The 23591-nt window shown below is 40.2% G+C and overlaps 1 protein-coding gene across 7 annotated transcripts in view; it reads left to right on the top strand.

The window, feature by feature from the left end:
- The window catches only part of ABI1 (abl interactor 1), a 76238-nt gene that overhangs the window by 3152 nt on the left and 49495 nt on the right, over positions 1-23591 (top strand). For 6 of the 7 annotated variants that reach the window (XM_031059373.1, XM_005423870.3, XM_005423874.3 and 3 more), the window contains exon 2: positions 18814-18989. In XM_031059373.1, coding sequence (XP_030915233.1) covers positions 18814-18989 — 176 coding nt within the window. Of the gene's footprint in view, positions 1-2549; positions 2641-18813; positions 18990-23591 lie in introns of those variants that run through there. The other variant, XM_031059374.1, reaches the window with a different exon arrangement.

Here is a 23591-nt window from a genome sequence, read left to right as displayed (position 1 = left end):
GAAGCACAGCACATAAGCTTCTAAGGAAGACCTGCAGTGCTAAAAGGAAAGTACAGTATGGTGGCAGTCTTGAGGGGGATGGGATAAAAAGGGAGACAGAAAAAGGTAAAGAAAACCAAATGTATAAATAGTAACTGAAGAACATTGTGTTGTTTTGGTGGTGATTTTGGCTTTGAATAGAAGGAAAAGGGCATTATAAGTACATTGATGTATTTAATCTCTGACAATATTTAAAATCTATGATGTTTCTGGTTGGAAGCTTCAATAACAATCAGGTAGAAAATGAGATTCCTGTTTTAGGTCAGAGGCTTAAACTCTGAATGGTTTTAAGAGCAGGTTTTGAACCTTAAATCTCTAAGGCATATTTTTGCCTCCTGGAATAATTTTTCTTATATATAGATGTATTAATTTTTAAAAAATATTTTCAAAATGCAAGTTCCCATAGTTGATGTCTTCCCCAAATCCTTTTGCCTGCAGGTATATTCTGGGACTAGTCCTTTTGGTGTGCTTGTAACCAGAAGGCTGTCTGAAAATCTGCAGCATACAGCTGAAGGTGCTAGTGAGGAGTTCTAGTGTCCTAGACAGTATTAACTTGATCAGTGCTACTTAATACAGAAATAACAAGGGGTTAAAGCATTTGCAGTTCTAGTTATGATTCTTCAGCTGATAACTTCCAGAGAGATCCAATAGTCATTTTTCTAGCTGTATTGAGTTATTTTGGTGTTTTAAGGAACTTATTGTAAATAACTAGCTTATGAAGCATTAGAACGACGCAGGAAATCAGCTTGTGCAGCGTTACTGCAATGATGACTTCCTTTTGAACAACTTCACTTGACTGGTGTATCCCAGAGAGGCCTCACTGCGCTATAAAACTGCTTACATCTCTCCTGCTGTCTAAATCAAGTGTTCCTTATAACCTTGTTTATGCATATGCAGATACACATAGTTTTTGTCGGTCTCAAGCTTCTAGACCACTTGTGAAGATCTATTTGTAATTTTTGTTTTTAAGCTCAAATATAATTTTAGTATGACTGTGAGAATCTCTAAACAAATATTTTGCACTCCTTGTATAAATTCTCATCTTGATAGTCTCAAGTGGGTAGATTTAGCAGCTTTAGAAAAATAAATTGAGAGACCTTTTAAGGAAGTAAGCACTATGTTGCCTAAATGTGTGTTTTTATGTCATGTTACTTCCTTCTGTAGCTTCTGGCTGGTATGTGGAAACTCAACGGTGAATTAACAAGCTCTTCTGGGTAAAACAGACAAAAGCATGGACTGATCTCAGTTTAACTGCTATTGCAAAAAAATTATCTCTCCAGTTGGTAGAAAAGTAAATGTGCGGCGTTGAGCAGAAGTGTTGTATGCGGAAAGTTTCATAAATATTTGTGTTATCTTCCAAGATGCATAGAGGAACTATTTTTGCTTGATAAGATGGATGTTCTACGCTTTTACACTGTAGATATTTCCTTTCCAACACTAACGAACCTTTTTTTGTGGCTTTTCTTTAAACATTGGTAGCTGGTCAGACACTCAGTTTCATTGCCTGGCACATGGAAAGTGGCTTAACTTAGTTCGGTACAAAGAAGTTCACTCAGAATGTCTAATTCAGGAAATGAGCTGCTCTAAAAGGATAAACTCCTTAAATTGTCACTAATACAAATCCTTTATGTGCTGTTAGAACTTGTATGCTTTTATGTTCATAGGTTAATTAGTTTGAGAGTAAATACAGTAATATTTTTTCTTCCATGAGTTTTCTTGCTAAATTTGGAACATTTAACAAAAAAAGCAAATTAAGTTCACTTTCTGTAACACCAAATATAGTTCAAAATTAGAGAGCAATGAGATAAAATACAAATGTATCTCTTATGCTTTGTAGGTTTAAATAATATTCTTTTAAAAAAGGTGTTGCATTATGCTTTGAAATAATGTTCTTTTTAAGGTAGTTTAAGCAAATATACTGTTTGCCAACAGTATAAACGGCACTGGATGTTTTGTGTGTGGTTTTGGGTTTTTTTTTTTAGAATAATAATGTAAGTACAGGTTGGTGGGTTAGGCTTATAGCTCTTCTGTGCCTTGTGTAGGTCTCCTGTGCCTATGCAAGTGTTTATTTTGGAAAATAAAGCTTTAACTCATAGGCAGCAATAAGACCGTAGCTCAACTTTACTGAATCAGCACGTGATTACACTGAATTTAAAGAAGACAAATCCTAGGGTGTTGTATGTCTGGTTTGTGTCCAGAGAAGGTAGATGATATGAGATGAGCTTTTCCAAATTTGAAATGTTTTTATTAATTTTGGTATATTTGGTTTGAGAAACCAGGAGGATGTTGTTTGCTATTCCTGCTCCATTTTTCTTAAGTGCTACCTTAATCAGGTGCAGTAAAGTGGATTGGGATAAGCTTTTACAGGTGTGAACTGTTTCTTTCACAAGGGAAGTGCTCTCCACCCCCTTCTGTTTGTGCATCGTTGGAAGGAAGAAGCTTGCAGGATGTCTGCAGTCAGTGTATGCCGAGTGTGATCCTTGCCCCCTGTGCTGCTGTTGCTGCGCACAGACCTTTGGAATTGTTGGAAAGAAGAAAGAAGTGTGATTGAATGGGGCAACAATCTAATACTTCCCCCTGGTTCTCTGGGAGGTTGTTACAGTAAGTAGCTCTTCTGGTAAAGAGAAAATAGATGAGCCTTGGGAAGGCCTCGTCTCATAAAGTGGAGAATGAAGGCAATTGTAATGAAGGTGAGAGTACAGGAGCAGGCTGAGTACAAGTAGGAAGTGTTGTACTTCTGAGGGCAAAGTTCCTGTTCGTATCTAATCTAAGTTTAACAGAAGAAAAAAGCCTGAACTCTGAAACAAGAACCGACGCAGCTTCCCAGTATCTTTGTTTGGCATTTTGAAGTGTCTTCGTTTTACAAAAGCATAAGTGGAGGCATGGAATTTGTAACTGGCTCATGGAAGGTCATATAGGGACATCTTGTCAGATTTGGGAACAGAACCTGATTGTGTGGACTTGCAGTGCTGTTCCCCCTGCCACCCCACCCCTTTCCAGACTGCCTCTGTTGTACTGCAACACAGCAAAAAGTGGGTATCCACAGAAACACAGAGACAGTATGCACAGAGGCAGTGTAATGACTCTTTCAGGAAAATATGCACCTGAAACCATCATTGAATTCATTAGCAGCAATTACTTCTTACGAATTTAACGTATCACCTCTCATAAGAGCCTCGAGATTCTAATTTTTTTTGCTTTGCCAACGTCAGGAGTTACATAAGGCTCACAGCACTGTTTGTCTGCGTGTTGGTGGGTCTTGGCAGAGGCTCGAGAAGATGCTGCTCTATTTCTCATTGGTGAAAGCAGTCTGTGTTTGACATTTCTGGTGACCGAAATCTTGCTTAGCTACAGAACAGTGGGGTGGCAGCTGTGTGGACAAAGTCAGTCCTGGCATACCAAGGCAGCCTTGAGGGATAAGGGGATATCTTGCTCTCTCTGCCTGTGTTCAGTCCTTATTTAATGACTTGGAGGTTAAAGGAGCGTAGTGTGGTTTTTATTGTTGCATGGTAGGAAATTGTTTGTGGGACGCTGCATACTCAGTGTCCAGGCTTGTTCATAACTACCTGAGCATTCTTGCTCTCTTTAGCATCTGTGTTCCCTAGTGTGGTGTTCCTTTGATGTTATTCCTCCCAGCCCAGTCCGAAATCTGAGCACTGGTGACAGAGGTGGGTGGGCTTGGTCAGAGTGATCTTCACCTCCCTCCACCCCTATGTAAAGGCAAGTAAATGCAGAATTTTAAATGGTAGATACTGTGCCTCAGTCTGGCTCCTCCCTTTTCCTGACAGACTTGGTGTCTGCTGTGGGTTGCAGAAATAGTCCTTTGCACCTCAAAACTTGCAGAGAGCCTTGAGAGCCAAGACCAGGGTGCCGTGGAGAATAAGTCTTGGTGTGCTCCTGGAACACAGCTCTGAGTAAGATCGTACTGCAGGTGCCTTTCCTCCTGCACCCCCAGCCTGTCAGTGCGTCCTGATGGTGCTGGAGGTAGGCTCACTCAAGTGTTTCATCAGCTTAGTGCCAGGTAAAGAAATAGAATATAGAAATAGAATATATAGCATTTCTAACAGGTGGGCTCTTGAAAGAATCAATTTTGTAGGCAGCAGATGAAAACAGAACTCTAAAATCTTCCTTCTGATTTTAGAGGGAGTGCGTTACTTTCCTTGGGTTAATTAATAAGAGTGTAGATGCCACCTTTTCTTGAGACTGTGCAAATAGTGTTGCTCATTACTTATGCAAGCCCTTAATGCTGTTAACAGGAGCCATGCATGCTTGCTTTGCAGAACATATATTTGTTACTGTGATGCTGATAGTTCAGAAGAAAAGGAGGGGTGGGGAATTCTGCATGAGACTTTCAACTTGGAGTGAAGCATGAGTATAGCATTTTCTCGTCTAACTTGTGAAATTCAGCAGTTTGTATTAACATGAATTAGAATTTGTAGGTAACCTGCAGGATGAGCTAAAGAAGCAGGTTAGTTTAACTCTGAAAAAGACTGACTACTTAAAAGGGGACTTTATTTTTGTCAAACGTTCCAGCTCAAGTATGTTTATTAAGCGCTGGGGTTTGGCAAACTGAAAAAGTATCTGAAAATCAAAACTTCCCTTTGTTTGAGCCTCCCCTGTGATAAAGTCTCTTTATAGAGATGATGTGTGCCATGCTGTATCTTCTGACACTGTGAAATCTTCTGAAAGAACAGTAAAAGTTGTCACTTCTGCAATGAGATTGCATCTTTCTTGTGTTTCTTATAGCAGATGTATTTGTGACAGTGTCATCCCTCCCTCTCTGAGCCCAAAATAATTAATTCTGTATGCTCTTTTTACAGCAGAAGTTAAAGTGCAAGCATGCTGCTCCATGTTCAAGAAAGCTCTGATACTGTAGTGGTGTATAATTAAAGGGCTCATGAGGAAGAGACTCTGCATCCCTGTCCTAACTTTGTTGTAACCTCAAAGACAAATAGGGATAAAATATGATACCATTCCTACTTTTGTTAAGAGCAGGAAGACCTCTCAGAACTCACACAGAGGAGTCTTACTAAAACAAATGTTGGTTTGACATCCTTAGAGTTGAATGTAATGTTCTTACTGGGTGGTCTTAAAGTTATAAATAGTTCCAAGAAAAAAATGTTTGTTTACCACTTGAAGCATAACAATTCTTGGAAAAGAATTGAAGTGTAGACTCTGTTGGCTACTTTCACACCAGTGTTTCACATGATAATACTTTTTATAAGCTATGCCTTATCAGGCAAGTGTGGGATTTTTTGTGGCTCTTTTTTTTTTCATGGATGATCTTTTACCAGATGCATATCTTCACTTTCATTTTCTGATCTCCTCGTTGTACTTTGGGGTCAGCAAATCTGCCAAGCAGTATTTGTCCTGCAGCAATCATTGTCAGCTGTGCATCTTATTTAACTTTGTTGTAGCAGGTGTGCTACAAGTTCATACTTGAACTGTGGTCCTCATGCAATAGTTCTGCGTTTTCTGAAGCCCATGATAAGAAAAACATCTGCATTAAAAAAATAGGCAAGAGAAGAACAAGGTGTCCAGGCAGGTGCATCAGATTACTGCATGAACATCTAAGTAGTTGCAGGATGCCATGCCATGGCTTGTCTTTTCACGTACCTAGTAATGTTACTTGTTCTTATGTCACTAAATATTACTAGTGATGTTTCTCTCTTTCCATGTGCTTCTCCTGGGCTTAGGATCTTAATGTGAATTTGCTGATTTCTCTCTCCCTGCTCAAGTCTTCTGCTTGCTGCAGATTGCTTATTAGACCTTTTGTCTCACTTTCATGTTGTTTACTTTGTCTCATTTCAGATCTGATCTGAAATCCTATTCTCCCTTGCCTATTTCTTTTAATTAATCTCTTTCTGTTATTTAACTGCATATTTTACTGCCTTGCAACTTATATTATGTAGCTATTTTTCATTATGCCTTTCCAACAAACAGTTTCTACTAGCATGGGTGGTTTGCTAGCAATTTGAAATCTGCAGCTACCAAAGATATTTATACACATTTCTTTTTAAAATTATCTTTGCTGGCACAGAGTTGAGACTAAAGCCTTATCTCTGCAGTAGTCTCTAACTATGTGAGGAAGCCATGATGACCAGGGTACGGAAGAAATGGAATGCAGCTGAAAGACAATGTGGAATAGGACTGATATGATTCTCCCTATTAGTAAAATTCTTATGAGGCCTCTTATATGTATATGCAGCCAGACATTTTCTTTATGAGAAACCTGTCTTCTTCAGGAAACTGGTCCTTTTGTTACTCTTTTGAGACTAAGGAGTAGAATGGTCATAATGAAACTCCTCTGCTTGGAGGGCTTTGGTTCTCTTAGCAGCAAAGGAAAGTGAACGTGGCAGGAGGAATAGCATTCTCTTAATGTGTGTGTGTCCACAAAGCAGAGATGGACCTGACCCTTAAAGGGTTTTATAAAATATGGTTATAACCTGCAAGGTTTCCACTGAGAAGCCTCGTAGCAGGTGGCTTGGATGATGTTTCAGTCAAGGTCCAGAGAGTATCAGACTAAGTAGAGATAGGGTGGATCAACGCACTTACGTTGGCAAGATCTTCGAGACCTGGCTGGGGATTGTTCAGCTTTTGCTTGGCTGTCTGACTTGCAGGATTTCTAAATCTCTGGGAGGAGCTATTGTTTCTATGATGCAAACTCCTGGCTCTAGCTGCATTTGATAAAATATGCGTCTGGTTTGGAAGTGCTTGGCTCTACAAGGGCTCTCTTCAAATACCGTGGGTGTGTTTCCTGCTGCAGCACACCATATGTTCTCCCAGCACTGAAATGATGTGGTTGCCACAGTAGTCCTGGGATTTGGCTTAAATGGCAGCAGATTTTTAATCTAATTTCTAAGGTGTCTTTAACTTTGAATGTTAGAGAAATTGTTGTTGCCATAGATGTATTTAGAGCTTGCGCTCATACAATGCAGCTTACTTTGTATGAAATCTTGTATCTCTTCAGTAGTGACTGTCATTTCTAAATGTGTATTTCATTCTTCTTTATCCATCTGTCCTTTAACCAGTGGAGAATGATAACAGCCAGTGGAAAACTTTCTAGCACACATTCCCTATTTGAAAACCTACTGTCCATCAACGCAAACTGTAAAATCAGCTCTTCTCAGTACTCTACAGTGAATGAATATTGACTGTTCAGAGACTGAGGGAGGTATTTTTGTAATTATGAGAGAAGCTTGTTTACTGGGGATAGAAGCCAAATATGCAGGCGTATGGTACCTGTTGATTTTTGCTTCTCTGCTGGAGAGAGAAGTAGCTGGTTTTGGTCCTGAATGTCATATGTATGGAGCATTTAAATGTGTTCCTTGGGCATGGAAGGAGCTCTAAGAGTAGATAATCTATGTTGGATAGCTTTCTGCCTTGCTGATAGAAAATGGGAATGGTTTGAAGGATTGCTGCAAAGCAGTTTGAGGGTCTTGAGAAACTCCCAAGTTTCTGGTGGGAATAAGAGCACAGGAAGAATGGGGAAGAGAGTGTGTAACTTCCTTCATTGTATTCAGCCACTCTCTCTGGCTAACTGTGGTGCTCAGAAGGACAATATGAAAAGCAAATACTGTTACTATTTGTTTCCTGCCTACAGCAGAGAAATAGCTTTACTTTTTCCCCAGATTGCTGTAAGGGCTTACTGCAGCAACAGTGGGCGTGGGGGAGTATGAACTGGAACAGGTACTTTTACTGGCTGCATAACATCCCACGAGGCCTGGGGGAATGAATGTGGGGAATACTGTGAGTCATACTTGTCAGTCTCATAAAGCAAGAGGCTTTTTAAAATTGGCCTTGGAAGGGAAGAGGTGTTTAATGGAGCAGTTGTGCAGGAGTTATGCAAATAGAGAACATAAATAATGAGCAAAGGTACTCATTTAAGCTTCTTGCCTCCTCAGAAAATGACTAAATGCAAACAACCATTGTGAAAGTTAAAAAAAATGCATCATCATTTAAGTAAAAAGGGTGCAAAAATACGGCCTTCCATTATGATAAGAAAATTCTCTTTTTGTGAATAGCAAAATTAATTTCTCTAGTTGTTGAACAGAAAACATGCTTGTTGTTGGTCTGTTTGGTTTTTTGTGCTTGAAAATTTGCAGTTTCCTTTGAAAAACAACAAGGCAGGAAGCTGAAAAGCAGTTCCCTGACCCAAGAGCTGGTGGGGAGGGGAGGTGGTAAAAAGACCAGTCTCCAGTTCTGCTTTGGACATATCTTCAGTGTTTAGGCTGGTTTTGTAGAAAAAGTTTTTTCTTTGTCCCCCTACTCCTGCAGGATTTAATTTACATGTAAATACTGTGTATTCTTCAGTAAAACCAAGAGCATGTTTTTAGAGTACAGCTGCATTTTTTTTTCTTTACTGACACAGCTACTTCTTGCTGTTTTAAATTAGAGTTTTAAACAGGGCTTATGAAATGTAATTGTTCCAGTCCTGGGCTTACTTGCAGACGCTCACATCATAGTGTATCATAGTGAGAATCTTATCTCTGATAGTAAGTCTTACCAGCAGACTTAATGGGCATAAAATTTTCTTGGCAGAAGTAGTAACTTCTGCCTCTTGCAGTGTAGAGAGGCCATCCCAAGCTTTGAAGCAGTTGGAAATGACAGATCCACCATCCCACATGCTGCTCCACTGCTGTACATGTCCTCCCGTGGCCTCCCCTGTGTTTTAGCCCAGCTTCCTCCAGGGTGTACAGGTGCAGAGGTAGTGGCAGTGTGGCTATGGGTGGATACGCAGCTGTGGTGACGCGTTCCTCTTGTCAGGTGACTGTTGCTCTGAGCACAGCTCCTCTGCAGCTGTAATAAGGCCACTCAAGCTGATGACAGAGGAGATAGCAAGGTGTCCTGATGGCCCTATGACAAGTGCTGAAATAGAATAGTTCAGGTTTTGTTTTACTGCTGGGGGGGGGGAGACAGAGTGATGTGGATATGACTGTTCTTATGCATCTGGTTGCATGGAAATGCAGCTCTACTGTCACCTGTATGACTCTGCACCTCCTGCATATGCTTAAATCTGCCCTCTACTTTGTACATGAAGGGGAAGCTGTCTTTAAAATAATATGAAGGTGCATCTTAAAACCACCAGTGCAACTTCAACACTGATGAGAAAACTTTCCTGTAATTGTGTCTGCAAGAGACATTGCAGCTGTATTTCTAGGGAAAACTACTCAGTTGAACTACTGCTGTACTAGCTAACAGCACAGCAATTGTCTCACCAAGGACTTTGTTTAGAAAACCAAACAAAGCAATTCCCTCGCTCCTGAACTTGATGCTGTATTTCCTATTAAAGAATTTGCTTGCTTTCTTCTGTTGGTTTCTATAAGTTAGGTTTTACCTAATGCTGGATGTAGATATTACCATATTTATTTAGTTCTGGTTATCTATTCTTCTGTCCCCTTTTTTGATGGAGAAAGAAATGACTTGCTGAATTGACTTGCCCTTCCTACTCCCTCTCCTCCTTTCTCCTGAGCCATCTGTTTTGCTCTGTTGTGTGTGGTTTTTAGAGGAGATAAATTTCTACTTGTTGCAATTTAAATAACCCACGATGTAAGTAAGCTTCTGTGTGTAAGGTTTTGGAATGTTGTTGCTAACTGTAGGATAAAATTTTAACATAATAAAAATAATTATGTAAACAGAAGCTGGATGTAGTGTGCTTACAGATGCTATCAAATAAAAATCGTACCATCAGGTGCAGGAGTACATCAAAGTCTGAGCAGTATTTGTTTATGTGATCAGATAGAAACAGAAACTAGGTTGATTTTTTCCAATTACATGTAAGTTCTTATAAAAACAATCACTCCTTGTATTGCAGTCCATTACTTTATTGCCGTGAGATCACTGTATAGCCTGTGTGCTATGTGAGAGTATGCCTTGTGCTGGGAAATAAGCTACTACAAAACTGTGGGAATCCACTAGTTTCTGATTTACGTGCGCTGCTAAGTACAGTGAGACGTGATGATTTTCTCCTGGACTGAGTATATTCATCTTCAAGACACTAAATAGTCAGCTGTGTAGTGATACAAAGCATGAGTAGAGAATTTGATCCTATAATGGCCATTGTTTTCTTTGTTTTAAAAATACTGTGATGTTTGGGAACTGCCTGAACTGTAAAATCTGGGCAGCAGCTGTGTGTCTAAAGTGACTCTCTTAAACCTGAGAACTGTTCCTGAATTAGGAACACGTGCAATCCAGAAATTTGCTGATTGTCTTAAAGCCAGTGTAACTCTTTGCTCTACATTTTGTTGCCTTGAGATTCTCCCTGGAGCTGGACAGGCCAGCTCCATTCAGGACATGCTAATGACTTTCTGTGCCCTCTTTTCCCACTTCCCTGGATGCTTTGTTGCCCTGCAACGTCTCTGACATCTCCATGGGGAGGAACCTGTTGCAGTGCAGAGTGGCTTTGAGCCTCCTTGTTTTTGGACCAGTCCTTCAGTGGATGCTGATGTTCGGTGTGTTAGAATGTCTTTGACAAGTGCCAAGGATTTCTTTTTCTGAGACAGTCCAAGGGTGGCATTAGAATCACAGAATTATAGAATTTAGATTGGAGAAGGCCTTTGAGGCCATCAAGTCCAGTCATTAACCCAGCATTGCCAAGTCCATTAGTAAACCATGTCCTAGGTGCCACATCTGCACATCATTTAAATACATCTAGGGATGATGATCTAACACTCTGGAGCTCTGGCTGGTATCTCTGATGTCAGAGCCTGCTTTATGTCTGCTCTGAAGAAAATTCTGTTTGATGTCATAAGGCAGATCAGATACTGCAAGAAAGTTCAAGGTGTAGTTTTGGAGAAACTGTATGTGCAGCTATTGGGCAGTGCTTTACAGGAACAAAATACTGTGGTTTCTGTACTGAAGCTTATATTGTCTAAATCATGTAAAACACAGAATGTAAGACTTGGACCAAATTTCTTAGCCTTGCTGTGTGTGCAGCCTTGAAGCCTTACTAATTGAGTGTACAAGGGTTGTGTGAAAATGACACATGGGCATGTCTGCTTCTGTCACTTGAGTTCAGTGTGGCATGCAGTTATGGTTGTACAGACAGACTGTGACAACTGACAGTAACAATGTATTGTGCCAATATATTTACTAAGACATCTCTTTGATTTGATTTGGCAGAAGAACTGAAAATTACATTTTCAACAGTATTTTTATATATTGTATATAAATAATATATATGTGTAAGTTTTTAATAAGAGGAGTGGCTTAGTCCAGAGCCAATGAACCTTATTTGTTGCATTGGGCAGAAAATGCTACTAACAGAGCAGCTGGCATGTACCTTCCCAGGCTCCATCTGTCAGAGTCTGCATTGCTTTATAAATCGCATTCCTAGTGGAGAGATTTATTTCTTGTTATAATGTTTGCAGCCTGGATTAAAATGGAATTCCTCAGTTGTTGTTTTTAAAATTTATTCATTGTTTAAGTATGTATGTGTGTGTTTATTTATATATATATGAATGATACATGTATGTCCCTTAAACTTTCTATTAGAATTAACTTCTCTTAATAAAGAAGCTTTTCTCCCTCTACCTTCCTCAAAAAAGAGGATAATTTAAAAAATTGAGACTCTTCTATTTATAGTTAATCAACAGAATAGAAAACAACTTTCTTTCAAGTAAAAGAAAATCAGGGACACAGTCAGATCGACTAAATTTTGTCTCAGCCCATAGAAATGCTAATTTGCTATCAAGGCTATTCAGGACTGGTCAGGGGAATATTATTGATGGAAATGAAGGATTTGCTTCTAGCTGATTGTCTCGTGCATACAGGATTTGGGGGAAGGGCTTGTCTGCAACAGAGTTTGGGAATTACAGGCACTGCTGGTTACACTGCTGTATGTGTTTGTTAAACAGTAATTTGGTGTGTGTCTTGACCCTTGAGATAAAGAAGCTGCCTAGTCAATGTTTTTTGTCAAGATAGTGTTTCTAAAAAGAAACAGACTGAAATCTTGTTTGTGGACTGCGGTGTAGTGGTGGTGGTGATCATCTCATCTTCTGGTGCCCTGAATGAATTCCAGCTTTATTGTGCAAGGTCTTTACCTGGGGAGAAGAGATTTCAAGTTCTTCCAGTTTCTCTGCGTTTTGTATAGCTGAGTTACTGCATCTTATCTGGAGAAACTCAACAGACATGGTATTATTTCATACCAGTGGGTTTTTTTGTCTTAGATGCTGGAAGGAAATTCCCTGGAGTTGAATGGTAGATGCTAACTTTGCTGTGTTTATTGAGGGTTTCTGCCTTAGTAGATGCAAAGAATTACTGTTTACTGAATGAACTTGAAAGAATTTTAATCATGCTGGTTTTAGTTTTAGGGTTTCCATAGAGAGAGGTGTCTTGGGTGTCTTGCTCTTAATGGTTAGGCATCCTTCTGTACCTTACCTGGCTTTCAGATTCCTACATACTCCTGGAACAATTAGTTACTTAAGTGATTGAAAGCTTTGATATTTCTATTTGACACTGCTTTTCACTATGTGAAGAGAGAAGTGTGCTGAATAGTCTGTTCTACTTCTTGTTTTCACTGTCAGTGAAGGATTGACTGCCAGCCCCCCTGGAGAGGCCTTGGACAGGAGGTGGACATGTTCAGTGACTGCAATATGTTGCTATTAATATCTTGCAGGCTGTGGGGTAATTAAAATCTTGAGCTTTTACTTGCACAAATCACACAAATTCAGGAATGGTAGAAAACTACAACGACATGACAAGTTACGATAAAAATCACTTCAGTAAAACCATTGAACATTTTTGTATTGCATGAACTTTAGTACTGATCTCTGTGATGCAGAATTTTAGTTGAGATTTGCCAGTGGTCTGGAATGTGTGTGGCTTTTTGGCTCTAGTGCTGCTTCGTATGGAGGCTGGGTTGGTCCTGTCATTTTAACAGGCTGTACTTGGACTAAGTCCCTTCCTGTTCTTTGTCCCCACAAAGCTTGCTTTTTAAATTTCCCACAGTTGTTTTTACTGATGATAATAATGATATGAATGGCAGAGCATGGGGTTTCAGTAACAAGAATATGGATAGTGATCTGCTTAAGTTGAACAGAGACATTAGGTGAAGTGTACTGGTGACTCTCTACAGCCTTGTCTGTGGTGCTGTGGGAGGGTGTCTCTTGTCCTAGTACATTGGACAAGGGTTGAGTTTGAACTTCTGAGCTAACCCTTCTGATGGCTTGCTTCACTTTCCAGTGGGGGAATTGGGATGCTGATCAGTGAAGAGCAGTCCAAGTTGTAGGCAGGTAAATTCCAGGCCAGATGTAACTCTGTAGATATTGGGATGCACTCAGCACATCATCCATCCCCTTGAAGTATTGCCTAGCCTAATGCATCACAGAGAGAATTTCTTCAATGGAATCGCTGTATGACACAAGTACTGTAAACCTGTTGCTGGAGACAATTGGCATACTGATTGATACTCTTATTTTTACTGATTTTTACTCTTATTTTATTGCATGGCATATGTAATGTAAGCAACCCCTTTTGTAAATTTTGAAACCTTAGTTTCTGATGCCACTTTGGAATGCTGTATCATATATCCCTTAAGGCTGTATCTGTGGTGATAAAAACCCTGAATGCTCCCTGCTGAGTACCTGTTACTAATAACCACAGTCTGTGTAGATCTGCTTGGATGGCTTCCAGGTAGGTACTTGGCTCCTGAAAGTTCTTCAGAGTATAGAAACCTGTGGCACTTGCTGCTGTGACTTGTCAGTGGTTCTTTCTTTAATGTATAACTGATACTCTGATGTAATAACCATCCATAACAGCCAAAAAGTCTACTGTGGTGCAGTGTGTTTACAAAGCAGTCTGACAAGCTCTATGAAAAACAGATAAGGGAGAACCTGTATCTGTGTGGTACCTACTTATTTCAGTATGTTACTCTTCAGTTATTTGCAATAATCTAAGGCATGATATTCAACATAAATTACATTTAGCTCCCAAACCAAAAGTCTAATCTAGTGTATATGGCATATTTAAACCTTTTAGAAACACATTACTACTGCTTAGATGTGAAATACTTGGTCTAAGAACATATATTGTGAATAGTTTAGAGATGTCCAAGCTTTTTGCAATTAGCTGTCAGAAGTAACGAATAAGCCCTCAAGACCAGCTTTGATGCGTTAAAAACGTTATCAGATCAGTGAAGCAGCAGCTTCAGACTCATATATCTGAAGCTCCACATAATGTTACAAGCCATCACTTTAGGGAGGTGTGTTCCTGTTTTCTGAGTGTGGAAACCACTTTTCAGAAATCCATTCCTTCTATTTCGAAGTGTCCCCAGGTATTTCTGAGGCAGGTTAAAGTACTGATGTCTAGGAGTCTCTAAGCCACTTCCAGAATGTACTTCTTCACCATTCTGTAAAAGTATTTCCTATTGACTTGAAAAATTAGTTGCTTTAGGTTGAAGTTAACATAAGCCCATAAGATAAAAATTTTGACTGAGCGGTTGATACGGATCTCTGAGCTAAAATGGCAAGACCTTAGTGAAGAAATCAGGACTTGGAAACCTGGACTGTAGTGCTTGTGTTATCAGAAAGCATTTTGTAAGTACCAAAAATAGATACATGATGAGATGAACGAAAGAGAATATTAATGAATGTATTGATGACTTTGCATAGTTGCATTCTGTGAATGCATTCTGTGATGCATGATAGAGACTGCTGAATTCCTGTGGCAGCTGATTGTAGTAATCCTAATTTTATCTTTAATCAAGATAGGTATAATTCTTTTTCAAAAAGACCAAAGCATAAAACTGAACAATTTTCTTGTGTTTGCTTGTGAAGCAAATGCACATGTACTGCAGTGTTGCATTTTAAAGGTGCATAAGCAGTGACAGTAGAGGCAAATAGAACTGAGTGTAAAGTGGTTCCTGTAGCTCAATTGCTGAGAGTGATCAAGCCCAGCAAAAGAACTCCAAGCATCTGAAGAGCTATTGAGCACCAATACTTTAGAGCTCTGTTTCACTTACTGATTATTGGGCTGCTTTAAGGCAGTTCTCTGTTAGTTTATCCTGGATGAAGTTTTCTCTGCTTGAATTTGCACATATTCCAACAGCTTGGAGATGAAATATGCGGAGAACCCATGCCACATACTAAGGAGGCATTTTGATTTGGTTTTGCTAGGCCAGCCAGCTTTGGTGTGATCTGATAAGCTGCTTTCTGACCTTTGTCAAATGGAACCAGTTGTTCTGGTGGGGAATTTATCTTACAGGGAGTTTCAAGGACAGCGAATGGAACTGAAGTTGAAAGAGGGAGAAGAGAGGTTGGACAGCAGGTACTGAGGGACTGGTGTGTTTGCAGGGGAAAGTTTGACTTCTGAAGATGATTTTGCAGTGTGAGCTGGTGAGATTTGTGGAGGGAGCCTGTACATGCTGTGTGCTGTCTGAACTGGCACATGGTGGGAATTAGCTGAGAGGGAGATGAGAGGGCAGATGGCTTGAACAATGCACACACAGTGTTGTGGGGATGTGCCTGTGTGGGTGGCAGTTTGGAGAGGGGGAAGATGTGACTTGTAAAGATCAGCTGTAGAGTGATGGAGAGGTTCCTCATCATTTGACCTTGACATGTCACTGAACTGAAGACTCAGTAATTAAGCTTCTACTCTGTTTTTATTGTGTCAATTGCTTGGGTGTAGAACCAGTTTTGACTTTACAATGGTATTTGTGTAAACTCTTCAAGGAAGCTTTATAATACAAGTTTAATTTGACAAAAATACATGGTATGCAGTGTGGAGTGCCATGCAGTTTTAACTCTCTTTATGTACCCCATTAAATTATATGAGAGGGTTTTTAAAAAAATTCTTTTAGTTTTAAATCTATTTATGTGAAGGCAGTTTCAAACAGCAATTTTGTCATAGTCACATGGCTGTTGAAAGTGAACTGGGGATACAGGTGGGAGTTTACAGGAGGGAAACTTCAAAAGCTATGATGTTCTGTAAATAATATCCACTTTGCTACTAAAGGGGATCAAATTTTTGTTTATATCAAGGACAATTCGTGAAAAAACAATTTCTTTGAAGCTTTTAATACTAGATTGCAAAGTAATTCTGAACCATTAGGAAAGAAGTCAGATGACAATCTTTGAATTGTGTTGTCTCAAAATTGAGTAGTTACCTAGTGCTTATGTGTTACATTGAATGTAAACACGTGTGCTGTCTTCTAGTCTGCTTTCAGTTTTTGCTTAAGAAGAGATGTGAAAGTAACAGTTGAAGAACATTGGAACTCTCTGCTCCCTCCTGTTTCTGTCACACAGTTCTTGGCTTCTCCCTCTACCCTCCTGCCTTTGCTGTCTGTGAAGCTTTTAGCTTATATCTTGTGGGTGCCAGCAGTTCACATTAAAATAATGCAAAAGATTGTATGTCAAGTTAGTTCTAATCTAAACTGTTAATCAGCAAACTGAAATTGCCTGAATTATCTGCAAGGCTTGAAAATGTTCCTGATCTAGTTCTTACAGGACATAAATGCATTCCACATCTCAACTTTGTTCATTTAATCCTGCTGCCAATGTAGTAATTTGAGCAAATAACTAAAACGTTTGGTGCTTAGGCAAATGAGAACAAGACATTTAATCAACGAATCATTACAGATGAAAAGAAACTTGTTATACACTGAAGTTTTCTTCTTTGACAACACTCAGTAATGGAGTGCTGTGACTTTGTCACCTCTTAGTGTTTAGCCTAATAGTATTTAATTGAAACTTCATAATAAGAAAACTGCTTGAGTAAAGGCTGCAGATCTCCACTTGAGTTTATATGAAGTTACACTAATGTTGGCTGCTGCTTTATTGGTTGTATCTAGTTCGGTTAACCTTTTATTTCAGGCACCATTGATCTGCTACCTGCATTTTTACCATTTTCCACAGTGGCAGAAATTCAAGTATGAATTACCGGTTGTTTTCTTTAGGCTGTAGTTCAGTAGGGCAATGTTTTTAAAGTCACTGCTAGTTGTGAGTTGAAGTTTAAAATGCCTCTTTGGAAAGTCAACTTTCAGAATTTTGTTTCTTGAACCTTTAGTAGTTGTTTTGTAGGATATGTTTTTTGAAGATGCAAAGTGACTTTTACTATTTTTTCCTGACAGCTAGAAATGTCAGTACTGTTTTTAGATGAAGGGTAACTTTGTTTGCATTTGGAAATACTAAAAAATGGAGTTTTACATAGTCTGTCCTTAGTACATGCAATAGCTGTTCTGCCTTTTGGCAGCAGATTACGTTGAACCATTCTTGCTGCTTCACATTTTAGAAGGCATCTGTATATGGATTCCATTTGAAGGATGGCATTAACCAAGTGTCAAGTGTCACTAATAAGTGTCAAATGTTGCTAGGAATGTTAGTCATGAATATGAACAAAATTCCTGGATTGGGGGGAACTCACCGGTGTTTAAATAATATATGCGCAAAATGTAGCAAAGCATAACATGTTGAAGTATTTAGGTAATGATGCAACTTTTATAATGTATATGAACAGCTTGCCTTCTGGTTTTCTTCTCAAAAATAAGAGACAGGACTTAAAAATGAATGAGTCTTTGGAAACTGGAAAACATAGGGCTCAGTTGAATGCTAATGGAGTGTCTTTGTTTCCTTGCTTTGTGCTTAACATTGTAACTCTTGCGTACGATGTGTGTAGAGTGTTATTCAAAGAAATCAACAATAAAAATAGAAGTCTAATTAGAAGGGGCTATTAATATGGACTTTTTCTATTGGTTGCTGAGGTCTACTGTTTGTTCAACAAATTCATAAAATTGGGACGAAACTAGCACTGAGTCATTGTGTACAGCAAACTCTTCCTTATGCGGTGCATCTCTATTGCAAGTGGAAGGAAATTCTGGATAGCTGCAGTTTGCAAATTGGGTAGCAGATGAAATACATGGCCTTCACTGCCATCTCCTAAAGTGTGATACAGGGAGTGCTTCAAAAGAGGTTTTGTCTGTGTGTTTTCATGGTGGAGATGCTGTAGGTATCTCCCCTCCTTTCAGAGAGGAGGGACTTACTTGGGCCATGCAACTCAAGTCATGTAAACAGTTCCTGATCTTGGGCAGTACCCTGCCCTCTGACTAGGGAGCTGTCCCTCACGACAGATTGAGGACTTTACCTTAGTAAGGTGGAATTTCAGTGGGAAGGTTACCCTTTCCCTGTATTTTTACCCTTCAGGGGAAAGCCTGTCTTCCCTTCTGATACCTCAAAATATCAGTGATGAACTTTCTCAGTTGTCAAGGGAAGTTTGTTAAGCTTTTGTGTGAGGAGGGATAATTTCACAAGTACTCCTGTATGCAGGAGGCCTCTGTACATGCCATCTTGATGCTCTACTCATCCTTCTCCTGGTCTGTGGGAGCAGTAGCCAGCATAGCTGGAGGGTGGGCTTTGTAGATGGCATGGAATAGGGGACACCCAACTGTGGGAAAATATTTTTCTGTCTTAATTAGCCCGGGCTGCATGACTTCATAAGAAATGGCAAAAGGAGAATTTCAGTGGTCATGGGGATTTGGAGGCTTTTTGAGAAATGAGGGATTGGACAGGCTTTAAAAATTTGACTCCAACAAATCACGGTAGTGTTGTTTTTCCTACTGAATGAATTGCTTCTTGGCATCTAAATTTATTATTGTTAAATATTTTTCAAATACTCTCTCGCCTCTGTATGATCGAGATTTTTTAAAATCTCGTGCAGATCAAATACTTTGGCTGCTCAGCCAGACCTTTTTGATTACAGATTCTACCAAATGCGGGTTGTATTTTTTGTTCCTGTCCTTTTTTCCCCATCCTCTTCATGCCCTAAAGCAGATGTCTTGTTTTGCTTTACAGGCTCCAGATAAAAGGAAAGCATTAGAAGAGACCAAAGCCTACACAACTCAGTCTCTAGCCAGTGTTGCTTATCAGATCAATGCACTGGCCAACAATGTATTACAACTGCTGGACATCCAAGCGTCCCAGCTACGGAGGATGGAGTCCTCCATCAACCATATCTCCCAGGTAATCTCTTTTCTTTTTTAATAGAGGACTGACAGTGTCGGAGGAAGCATTATTGTGTCTCTTATTATTGAGTTGGATAGTTTATGTTGATTTCTTTATTGTGATAGAAAATGGTAAGGCTTTTTTCTTTCTAATGTTTATGAAACATGCTTTGTGATTAAGGTCATGACCAAAGTAAAATAGTTCCTGTATCAAGAATGCTGGAATTATATTTGATTTAAAGCAGGAATTAATTATTAAAATTTTAAGATCTGAAGCTGTGGTTGAGGGAGGGGTAGAGAGAAGGATTCTGTTTCTGAAGGAAATCCAGTTAGAAGTGCCATATGGGAGGTGGTATTTTATTTAACACATGCAGTGAGTTCGTTTGTTTTCATAGCCTTGCAGGATATAATTTCATGTGCTGTGTGGAAGGGGAGAGGGGTTCACATGCTGCCACTACCTGCTCAAGCCAAACTCCTTCCCAGCCCAGGCAGTTGAATGAGTGAGCTGACCTGACTTGAACTGTGACTGCAGTATTACTGGAGTTTCTGCAGTGAGGACATGGAGATAGATGACAGGAAAGAATAGGTCTATCCCTCTCTGTGGCAGCCTGTATTTCCCTGGCTGAGGCTTCACCCTGGCTGCCTGCTTCTGTGGGGGGAAAGCATTGCTGCTGCTGCCTGCCTTGTACCTGATCATTGGCCTGATTGTATGCTAACTCAGCCAAAAGCGTCTGCTGTGTTTAATCTGGAAGTGGCTTGCTGCATAACCAGGTGCGTGTCATCTTAGTGCCAATGCAGGCAGGGACAGGACTCAGTTATTTCACCCTTACATTGCTGTTCTGAAATGGGCTTGAGGGAGTTGTTAAAAGCCCAGTGTCCGTTCTCTTGTGCTCTTACTGAAATTCAGTCAGATCTTCATTGAGCTTTGTCCTATGTCTCTTTGAGATGTTTTGTAAACAAATAGCACAGGATGCAACCTAAAATGTTCTTCAGTGCAGCCAGTGAATTAAAAACCCTAGTTGGTCAACCAGCATCCTGTGGGTGGTACACCTTAGACCAAATACATGAAAGAAAATGCTTCTTATGGTTTCTGCTGTCTCCCTTCCCAGCCCTGATAACTCTTACTGGTTTTTTTTAGAGTTGTGAAATGGCAGCACAGTGGTTTTATCAAAAGCATGTCAGCAGGGAGAAGATTCCAGTGCATATGGAAGGGCCCTCCTAGTAACAAACCTATCAGAAAGGCATGTGAGGCTGACATGTGCTGAGAACTAAACAATGCTAGAAGCTGTGTGAAGTATTTAAAAAGTACCTGCCACTGGAACAGGAAAATAGGAGGAAATGAAATTGCTGTAGATAAGCTTTTTTTTCCTGTTAAGTATTCAGAGATGCTGGGATTATGACTATCTTTTAAGAAATGGCTGAAAAAAGAACTAAATCTACAGATTTTCCCAAGCATTGGATGCCGTCTTATACTGAGCACATCTTTTCTTAAGCATTTGAGAGCTGCAGTGTGTGTGAGAAGTGATTATTGTTAAATTCTTATTGGCCACTAGTATGGCTAACCATGGAAAAAGCCAAAATGTTTGATACTAGCATAAAAGGTGTTAACCCACTGTACTATTTGCTGCTTGGACTGAAGGCACTATGCTGGAAGCTATTGAGTCACCTGATACATGAACTGTTTGCTAAAGGCTGTGAACAATCAGTGCTTTGTAAAGCTTTTGAGGAGTGTTTAACAAGGTCACTTGCTTGTAGTTTCTGTCCTGGTTGGTCTTGCCTGAAACTAATCCTTGCTTCTAAATGAACCTCTGCAGACTAATTTTGTAGAATTAAACTGGATACAGATAATGCACACATACCAGCTCAGCTATTTGCTTTGAAGTGTTTCTGCTCAAATGCTTCAACTGCCTTTCTTAAATTTGCTGTCCAATTGCTGTGATAGACTGTTGTGAAATGCTTTGGCATCTCCAGAGTCTCCTTCCCTGTGCCTGTATCAATTGTGAATATTTTCATGTTACTAAAGCATGAGGATGAACAAATTCTCAAAATGGCATTCTAAGAAGTATTGCCTAGAAGCACAGAGCTGAGGCATTGCCAGGTCAATTACTCGATTCTGGGGTTTGCAAAAAAGAGCAGCTGTCTGTGAAATAAGATACAATTTGATAGTTCTTCTAAGGAAGAAAGTCCTGTGGCTCTTCTGAGCCCAGACAGTTTCTGTTTCCATACTGTTTTTCAGTTCACTGTGCGTGTTCTCCAGAATGACTCTAAGCTAAATCCCTGGATAGCTAAGCCTGATTAGTAGCCACTCTGTATTTTTCGTAGCTTTGTATCCTCTTCACTGGAAAAAAACATTCGTGAAAAGTTAGGTGATGGACTAGTGTGTTATATTGTAACTGAAGCCTAATTTTACAGATGGAAATTGTGCTTGGTTTTATAGGAAAAAAATTATTTGGCTTTGGTTTCTGGTTGAGCACAAACATAGAGGCTTCACATGAGTAATCACAGTGTGGTGAGGGAGCACTTTTCTGAGGTGGAGGCAATGGAATGGCTTTCTCATAGCAGCCAGAGCAAAAACCTGCCCAGCTGCATCTGTATTTTCTGTAGTTGCAGTTGTCTCTCAAGCTGTAATGCCTGGGTCTGCAGTGACCTGCCATGTGATTGTTTACTACACCCAGTACAGGGGGCTGTGCACATAGAGCTCAGCTCTTTGGTTTAAATCCTTCATGTTGACCTGGAGCATTGCCAAGCTGACCTGACCTTTCCAAGCTGATCTGATATTGCAGAGCAGAGACTTGGTCACTCTTCTGGAGAAGTTTGAAAACCTGTCTGGTATAAGGGATCCTAGTTAGCCTGTTAGGCAAGATCTGGGGGGAAAAAGATAGTAAGTGTATACTTGGCACCAGCACGAGCATCAAGACTTCACTGATGGCATTAACTTAGCAAATGTGCTAGACACCATCCTACAAGGAAGGCCAAATGCAGGATCCAGGGAATACCAGCCTGTCAGCCTGACCTTGGTGCCAGGGAAGGTCATGGAACACATCATCTTGTGTGCTAACATGTGACACATGAAACCAGGGAATCAGGCCCAGCCAGTATGGGTTTGTGAAGGCAAGTCCTGCTTGACCAACCTGATCTCCTTCCATGACAAGGAGACCCACTTAGTAGATGAGAGAGAAGCTGTGGATGTGTCTGCCTGGATACTAGTAAAGCCTTTGACACCATTTCCCACAGCATCTCTGGGACAAACTGGCTGCTCGTGGCTTGGATGGGTGTGCTTTTTGCTGGGTAGAAAACTGTAGAGATGGCCAAGCCTGGGAGTGTTGGTGAATGGAGCTACATCCAGCTGGTCACTGGTCACCAGTGGTGTTCCCCAGGGCTTGGTATTGGGGCTGGTCCTGTTTAACAGCTTTATCAATGGTCTGGATGAGAGGATTGAGAGCACCCTCAGTCAGTTTGCAGACACAGCAAGTGGGGTGGATGTGTTGGTCTGCTGGAGGGCAGGAAGGTTCTGAGCAGGGATCTGGACAGGCTGGATGGAATGGAAGAGGCTGGCAGTCTGAGGTTCAATGAGACAAAGCGCCAGGTGCTGCAGTTGGACTACAACTCCATGCAGCATTCCAGGCTTGGAAAACTATCTGGGAAGCTGCCCAGCAGAAAAGGACCAGGGGGTATTGGTCAACAGAAGCTGAACCTGATGCAGCATGTGCCCAGGTGGCCAAGACCACCAGTGCCATCCTGGCCTGTGTCAGAAGTAGTGTGGCCAGCAGGACTAGGGAAGTGATCGTCCCTCTGTACTCAACGCTGTTTCTTGATTGTGCTCAGTTCTTCCTCTCCTCTTCTTGGAAATGAAAGTTGCCTTAAAACATGTACTTTAAGATACATTTTTTGCTGCTTCATTTCCATAAAGTTCAAGAGCATGAAGATGGGGTAGCCAGATTTCTCAGAGGAGAGAGGTTGACAGGGGCATCCTTGTTTACTGTGTCAAAACTGAAAAATTTAACAGATCAGTGCTCGTGTTTATGTCAGAGCTGCAGCACTGGATGTAGCAACTATTCCTTTTTTTTTCCCCTCTACATACATAAACAGTTTTAAAATAGCTCAGTATTTAAATCTGAGCATGAAGAAAGCAATAGTCTCCTTTTAAAGAAATTATAATTTTCACCAGGAAACACTGCCCCCCTTAAACATTCAGTGTGAAGATTTTCTTTTGCATCCGAAGCTCTCCTCTAATACGAAATAGGGACTATTGCAAAAAAGTGTTCTGAAAGCATCACTCTCAGCAAAAAAAGATACACATTTTTTGTTACCATTTAAAGTTAGTTATAAGCTTTTAGAACTAAAAAAAATTTAAAAACTTCCCCTGAATTAGTTCAGAAGAATCTTGCCTGTTACCATCCATGTCTAATTAATTGCATGTATAATTAAAGTGCTGTATGCAAGCAGAAAGCCAAATGCCTTATGTTGCTATGGCATGGATGTGTAGGTAAAGTCAGGGCAACAGTGCAGATGCACAGATGTCTTCTTTTAGGCTTTCTGAATCCTACAGCTGTAGCCTGTGTTGAATCACACATGGACAATTCCAAATACTAAGGCCTTTCCATTGGGTTAGCTACCAGTC

This window comes from Geospiza fortis, unplaced genomic scaffold (genome assembly GCF_000277835.1).
Source record: "Geospiza fortis unplaced genomic scaffold, GeoFor_1.0 scaffold75, whole genome shotgun sequence".
NCBI lineage: Eukaryota > Metazoa > Chordata > Aves > Passeriformes > Thraupidae > Geospiza > Geospiza fortis.
Note: the sequence above shows the minus strand (reverse complement) of the source record. Positions and strands in the feature narration are given on the sequence as shown.